At 45.9% G+C, this 7879-nt stretch overlaps 1 protein-coding gene across 1 annotated transcript; it reads left to right on the top strand.

Moving 5' to 3' along the window:
* Positions 1-429: 429 nt before the first annotated feature.
* Positions 430-7234, top strand: CD5L (CD5 molecule like). The gene is made up of 7 exons (XM_042894059.1): positions 430-517; positions 1740-1766; positions 3063-3389; positions 3839-4168; positions 4492-4821; positions 5339-5668; positions 6950-7234. The coding sequence occupies exons 1-7, from the start codon at positions 469-471 to the stop codon at positions 6982-6984; spliced, it is 1428 nt and encodes a 475-aa protein (XP_042749993.1). The 5' UTR covers positions 430-468; the 3' UTR covers positions 6985-7234.
* Positions 7235-7879: the final 645 nt, after the last annotated feature.

Below are 7879 nucleotides of genomic sequence, written 5' to 3'. Positions count from 1 at the left end.
AACAGTACCACAGAATTTCACGAACATTACCCTCCTCTTGGGACAAATATGAGAGAAAAAATGGGAGCAAAGAAAAAACTCTTCTTAAAAGCTGCTGATTTTTCCACCAGAAAATGGTTCTTTTGTTTTTGAATTAGTGGCAAGGTATGAAATTCACTTTCCCAGCTCTGCCTTGGCACTGGAAGGTAACTCAGAATTCCATGTTTGCTTCCATCCCTGCCTTTGATGGTCCAGAATGAGCTGAGCTGAGAGGATTGTTTGCTTATTAGATTCCCAAAACAGTCCAATTTCACAATCCTACAGCCTACGTGATGCTAATGGCACAAGATTCCTGGCAGAGGTTTGGCTTTGCCAAGTTGCTGAGTCAGGGGGAATGGAGGCAGGATTTTGGATAGGAGGGAGGAGCCAGGGCTGTAGGGAATTCTCAAATACCCCGTTTCTTGGGCACATGTCCATGTCCTCTCTGCAATGCTCTCTGTGACCAACATGAGGCTCATCCTCCTGTCATGTCTTTGGGGTAAGTGGAGTTCTTTCTTCTTTGCATCTGTCTTGACATACCTTTGCCAGTGGTCTCCTCTTCCGTTATTGCTTTGTTTCTTTAGCACAATGCAGATGTGACATTGCAAGGAAGTGAAATGCAGCTGGTGGTGTCTGCAGTGAGCTGAATCCTCCTTCTCTCGTTTAGATGCCTGCAATTAGTCATTCATCTGACAGCTCAGTGTAGATGCTCAGATCCCCTCTCTGGAATCTCAGACATCCACAGCTGGACAGCTGGGTGCTGCCCCTACCAGACACCTCAAGTGCCTCATTCAGCACCTGAATGCCAACCCTTATGAGAAAACTGCACGCGGCCAGGTTCCCTGCCCTTGTTTCTGTTATGTAGAGCCACAGCTTCTGTAGGTTTCCATGCGTCAGAGACGGGAGCAGAACTAGAAATCTTAATAATATGTAAAAGAAAGCCAAGTGGAAAATGGATTATGCTAATGCCACTTGTGGTGACAGCAATGCTGCCCTTGCCTGAGGCTTTTAACCATTGCTTGGGACCTTGCCAGACTGCCACATTTAGGAGCAGAAACTTCTCTCTGCACTGAGCCCTTTTTTGCTGCTGACCTTCCACAATGCATACAAAGTTTCTCTCTCCTGATTTCGTAGGACAAACAGATCCTGGCAAGCTCTGCTCTCCTTTCCAGGGTTTGCTTCAGCTTCTATCCAATTCCCAGAGAAAGCAGTAGTCACTTTGAACAGGTTTCCATTTCAAAGACACTTCGTTGCATGACCCTATGATTGTTAGTGGCCACATTCCATTTCACCAACCCTAGGATGGGAGGGGTATGTGTCATTTCACTGGTTATTGCAGAAGCCTAGATAATTTAGCTGCCTGGAAAACAACTCAATCTCATTGGACAATGGACTATGGATGAATAGAATCTCAACTACTCTTTTATATCATTTCCTCATTACTTGCCTAAATACTTAATTTTTTCCCAGTGCACACATATTCACTGATGTACACATACATTTGCATTTTCTTTCTTTATCTGATCTCTCAGTCACAAAGGTCACGTGCACTGAGACAGGGAAAACCTTCGGTGGCAGGATTTGGGTGGCTGAGAACAATGTTGAGCTCTAACGGTGCTCTTAGTAGCTCATCTATTACCTTGTATCTTGCTTTCCTGAATCTCCATGCTTTGTGAACCAATTGGACACACACTAACATCCTGTATTTTTTTTAATTTCAGCTTCCCTTGCAGCAGTCCTGCTGGCAGGTCAGTATTTGTATCAGTCAGTGGCATTGTGAGTGAGCATTCAGTTCGGTCATAAAATATCACGCAGAATGATGCTGTGCTTAATCAAGAGATTCCAGTGTCCTACTCAGAACAAAGAGAAGTTGGTCCAAATCCTTTTACTGTGGACAGTAATTTTGTCTCTGTCGAGCACATTCTCCTGATCAGCCAATTGAGAGGACCTGACTCCTCTACTTCCTCTCTATGAGGTGCAGATCTCTGGGTGAAAGGAACAGTAAAGAGTGAAATCACTGGTAAAACATTGACTATTTGAGCAAAGTTAAAACACAAGTTTTAATATCCTCAATACTGAAGTCTGATCTCAATCATATGAATATCCTCTCGACTCCTCCATGAGCAAGGAAGAAGGTGTTTCAGGTTTCAGGCCCTCATTCATGTTGGTCTGAGTTATTCCGCCCCAAGATTCATGCAAAAGAATGATGATATCTAGCGATACTCTCTATCTAGAGATAGAGATCATGGCAGACATCATGATTTGAGGATCAGTGATTGAGGGGCGAGTCTTGAGAGGTATTGAGTTGCCTCCTGGGTTCAGTTTTCTTTACTGTGAGAGTGGTGAGGTGCTGAAACAGGATGTCTAGAGAAGTTATGAATGCACCATCCATCCCTGGAAGTGTTCAAGGCCAGGTTGAACGGGCAGCCTGGTCTGGTATTAAATGTGGAGTTTGGTAGCCTTGCATGTGGAAGGGGGGTTGGAGATTCATGATCCTTAAGGTGCCTTCCAATCCTGGCCATTCTGTGATTCTGTAAAAGTGCCAAGGCTGAGTAATTGATCAGATCCTTTCCAGTCCTAGACACTAACCATAACACATACATACATACCACTGGTCAGTAATAGCTATGTACCTGCAAACTCTGCCTCTAATTGAAGAAATTCAACCCTTTCTTGGGAAAGGATGAAAAATCCTCAATTCTCTCTTCCCTGCTAGTAGTCCAGTGCCTTGTAGCAGCATCTGGCCTTAGTCCTGGGGAAGCTCACCCAATAAGAACACTGGGGGAGTTTTGGGGTGGCTACATTTCACCCATTACAGCTGAAAATGAACCCTATGGTTTGTTTTTCAGGATGGACTTCTGGTCATATAAACATGTGCAACATTTAGCCATTCTCAAATTAAAACCTTGTTTCAATCAAACTAAGATTTTATATGCTAGATTTGGCAACAAACATCTTGGTTTGGAATTAAATAAGGCTGTATGGGAAGGAAGCGCCCTCTTTCTCATTCCCTGCTTTCATCCTGGGACATCTTTTCTCTCCAGATGTAGACAGCAGCATACTTGATGTTCGCCTGGTGGATGGTCCAAACAGATGCTCTGGAAGAGTCGAGGTGCTTCACAATGATGTCTGGGGGACTGTTTGTGATGAAGGTTGGGATTTACGGGAAGCCAGGGTGGTGTGCAGGCAGCTGGGCTGTGGGACAGCATTATCATCCCCCAAGAAGTCAAAATATGGAGAAGGGAAGGGCCAGATCTGGCTGAGTGATTTGGACTGCAAAGGGACAGAAGGGTCCCTCTCCAAATGCAAGTCAAAGGCATGGGGAGAGAACGTCTGCAACCACGTGGAAGATGCCAGTGTGGAGTGCTCAGGTAACCTCCAGAACTCTTCTACTTTGTGTCTATTCTGTCTGTAGAAAGCTGTAGAAAGCTGTAGCCACCCAGTTAGGAGGTTACAGATTCAGAGTGACTTTGTTGAGCTCTATCACCTTGAGCCAGAGAAGCTGTATCACATGCCCTACAGAACTGGGATTGGAGACATTTGGTCTTCTCCCTCTTCTGACAACCTTCATCCTGGTTTTATTTCTCCACAAACCTTTCTTCTTCTAGCCAGAAGGTAGGAGGAAAGCCTTGTCAAGTGTTAGGAATGAGCAGAGAGTTTTGATACACTGTAGGAGATTCTGCTTTCTCCGGGTGGTCAGGGGCACAGAGACTTTTCCAAAACTTCTCCCTGGCTTGTTTTGTTGCTTTTTTGTTTTTGTTTTTGTTTTTTTTGTTGTTGTTTGATTATTTATTCAATTACCTATTTATTCCATTTTTAGAAACAGAAATACCTGAGCCAGGGCCACTTCGTCTGGTGGGAGGCCCAAACCGATGCGCTGGAAGAGTTGAGGTTCTTCATGAAGAGCAGTGGGGCAGCGTGTGCCATGATGAATGGGATATCAGTGATGCTCAAGTTGTGTGCAAGCAACTGGGTTGTGGGGATGCAGTGCTGGCCCCAATTGCAGCAAAATTTGGGCGAGGAACTGACACCATCTGGCTGGATGATGTGAACTGCACAGGGTTGGAAGCATCTCTCTCTGAATGCCAGGCAAGGCCGTGGGGGGACCACAATTGTTACCATGGGGAAGATGCCAGTGCAATTTGTTCAGGTAATCTTTGTATTCTACTTTTGCTAGCAATGTGTTGGGATGTCTTTCATATGAAAGTGGGTACAATCTTAGACAGGAACAAGGGCTTACTACATAGTACTCCCCAACTGCTGCTGGTTTGGGATCCTTGCACCATAGAAGAGGGTTTCAATTTGGTAGGCTGTCTCCTCACTGTGGTGCTCTCTGTCATTTTTCTCCAGCTCAAGCTAGAGGTTAAGGTGATCCATAAGCATGGGAGGGAGATGATATGCAGCAGGGGCATAAACATGCACATGCATAACCTTCTGCCTTCCTGAGCATGCCCTCTCTGGATTTGCCCACAGATTCAGGGATCACCATCTCCACTTCAGTTCGCCTGGTGGGAGGCCCAAACCGCTGCTCTGGGAGAGTTGAGGTGCTTCACAACAATGTCTGGGGGACCGTGTGTGATGACAACTGGGATTTACGGGAGGCAAAAGTGGTGTGCAAACAGCTGGGCTGTGGGACCGCCCTATCAGCCCTGCCGGAGTCAAAATACGGAGAAGGAAAAGGCCAAATCTGGCTGAGTGATGTGAACTGCACAGGGACAGAAGGATCTCTCACTGAGTGTGAAGCAAAGCCCTGGGGAGAGAATGTCTGCAATCATGTGGAAGATGCCAGTGTGGAGTGCTCAGGTAACCATCTCTGACCCCAACATTGCATGTGCTGAGCAGTGGGCTGGGCAGATCCCACCACACATCAGCTTGAAACAGGGTTCATCCCGAGCCCCTGTAGAAAGGGCAGTAGAGATCTGTGTATATCTGCTGGTGGAAATAGGGACATGGCTGATGAACTCATCCCATCACTGACAGCCAGCCTTGTGATGCAGTGGTGATACATGGATGTGGCATGAAATCTTCTCCTACCTGAGACCACTGTGGTCCTTTGTCCCACCTCTGTCCCGAAAGCTTAACAGTCTCCTTGAGTCAGTAGAGCCTGCAGTCATTCATGAATACCAGGAAAACCTCTTTCTGCCTTTTCTCCACAGTGCTTTTCTGGGTTTTCTGCTATTTTATTCCCACACCAGAAAAGCACAGGTACTCTTAGAAGGAGTCCCTTGGCGTATCTCCATTGTGTTTGAACGCCTCTGCATGCTGTCCACAGGCAGTGAGGGATGCTCCCTTAACCTTTATTTTCTCGGCATTTGTGCAGAGACAGATATTTCTGAGATTGGACCAGTTCGGCTCGTGGATGGCCCAAACAAATGTGCTGGAAGAGTTGAGGTTTTACACGAGAATCGTTGGGGTAGTGTGTGTGATGACCACTGGGACATGAAGGACGCCAAGGTGATTTGCAAGCAGGTGGGCTGTGGGTCACCACTCTCAGCCTTGGGAGGTGCTCGCTATGGCCGAGGGCCAGATGTCATCTGGCTGGATGATGTGAATTGCGAAGGGACAGAAGAAAGCATCTCTGACTGTAAGGCAAGGCCATGGGGTGAACACGACTGCTATCACGGAGAGGACGCTTCTGTTTTCTGCACAGGTAGTTATCCATCCCTCTGACACCTGAACTGATGTGGGGACAGAGAGAAATAGTTCTGGCAGATACAGCAGGCTGGAGTGTGGAGGACAAAAGGAGAATCCCGAGGGAATCATGGGAAGGTTCTCCTTCTCAGGATTGTGCCTTTGGAGTACAGCAGGGAGCCATAAAGAATAGGAAACATCTGGATAAGATGGATGTAGTGGACCAGCTGGCAACAGCAGAGCACAAAGACAACCTGACCATGGGATAGGTCACAGGATCACAGACCACTGTTAAGATAGGTTCCCTATATCAAGTTGCACAGGAAAACATTCAGGCAGGTTTTGAACATCTCAGAGTCAAAGAAGACTCCAGAACTGGACACAGTGCTCCAGATGTGGCCTCCCCAGGGCAGAGTATAAGAGGACAATCACCTCCCTCTGCCTACTGGCCACACTTTTTCTAATGCACCCCAGGATACCACTGGCCTTGGCTGCAAGGACACACTGCTGACTCATGGCCAACCTTTTGGCCATCAGGACAACCAGGTCCTTCTCCACGGAGCTCCTTTCCAGCAGATCATCCCCTAATCCGTATTGTTATTCTTCACTCCACCTCCTAAAGTTCAGGACTCCACACTTGTCCTTATCAGTGCTCATAATATTCCTTTCTATCCAATATTTCAGCCTTTCCAGATGTCACTGAATGACACACAGTCATCTGGTGTGTCAGCCACTCCTCCCAGCAAGGGAAGGCAGAACAGTTTCTGGGATAGGAGGCAATGACAAGCATCTCTGGAAAGTAGGAGAAAAACAGCTGGAACTTTGTTTGGGAAGAGAAACCTCCTTGTATCATCCATACTCAAGAAATATTTAAGTTGAATGCTCCAAAGCCTCTGTGACTCTAAATCCTCACTTCTAATGTTCTTTCTCTTAGGAGAGAATCTTGGACAGGTCCTACATGGGTGAAAGAAGGAGCCCTTCATGGTCTTCAGCTAGTTGCTGGGCTTTAGGTGTTTCTAAGACCCACACTGTGTGTCAGAACCACATGGTTCCCTGGATCAAGCAGTGTGTTGTGCACTGGGTTGAGAGTCTGGTCTTCATGCAGCCACATTCTGGCTCCCATAGAAACTTGTCCAAAGGTCTAGCATCCAGTTTCTTTGCCAATATCCACACATACATGGATATAATCTAAACTGTAGATCTTCTTGTAGAGCAATGTCTGTATCACTTTTGCCTGCAATTCTGGTGCAGAAGAATTCCTGAGAGGAGATTTCACTTACCCCATCCCCTTTCTTTGCAGTTAACAAGAATCTGGAGGAGACAGAAACATCGTGAATGCCACACTGTCCCCATCAGACTGTGCTCACCTTGTCACGTGAGGTGGGCCAGCAAAGTTCAGTTGAGAAGAATGGCAGAGATGTTACAGAAACTTTCATCTGCCACAATGGAACTCAGGGAATGACAAAAACATTCCCTCACCCTTTGAATGATCAGCAAGCTCAGTTGTAACTACACCGATGGAAAAGATGGCATTCCCACAAAAAGCAAATATCACAAAGTATCAATAAACTTCCCCTAAATCTGATGTTCTGTCTATCTCACATATTGCTTATGGACCTCAGGTGACTGAGCACATATCTGGCAAGAATATTTCTCCAACATCATGAATACCAAGGTCGTGGAAGTATCTATGCTGAGAAACATTTACTTCTGGTGAGATTCAGTCCTGTAAGGAGGCCATCCATAAAATCATTGGAAAGGGTATTACACAGAGCAAGCTTAGTTTATAGGTTCGTTTACCCTTCCTTATAGAGAATCAACTGCCTCCTTAGGGAAAAATTCACCCCTTTTCCTCTCTCATTCTTTGTACAGGCTGAAGCTGGCCCTTCACAGGTGGACAATTTCCCATTCTGGGGATGTCCAAACAAGACTTGATGCCTAACACGAGTTATTATCATCTTTTTTGTGTAATTTGATGCAATATGCTTCATGCCCATTAGCAAAGAACTAATGTTTTGTCATAGAAAAACAAAGAGCCAGGGTCTTCATCTCAATATTTACAGCCAGTGCCTCCAAGCCAAATCGAGCTGTGTTTATGGGCAGGTGACATTACAGCCTGTACTGGTTTTATCCTGGACAGAGTTCCTATTCTTCATAGTAGCTGTATGGTGATTTTGGAAAGGATTGTGATTTTAAATTCACATCAAAATACCTGTCTTTCCTAAGTGTA

The sequence above is a fragment of the Lagopus leucura genome, unplaced genomic scaffold (genome assembly GCF_019238085.1).
Source record: "Lagopus leucura isolate 7727_CA_CO unplaced genomic scaffold, USGS_WTPT01 34819-0_obj-0_obj, whole genome shotgun sequence".
Classification (NCBI taxonomy): domain Eukaryota; kingdom Metazoa; phylum Chordata; class Aves; order Galliformes; family Phasianidae; genus Lagopus; species Lagopus leucura.
Note: the sequence above shows the minus strand (reverse complement) of the source record. Positions and strands in the feature narration are given on the sequence as shown.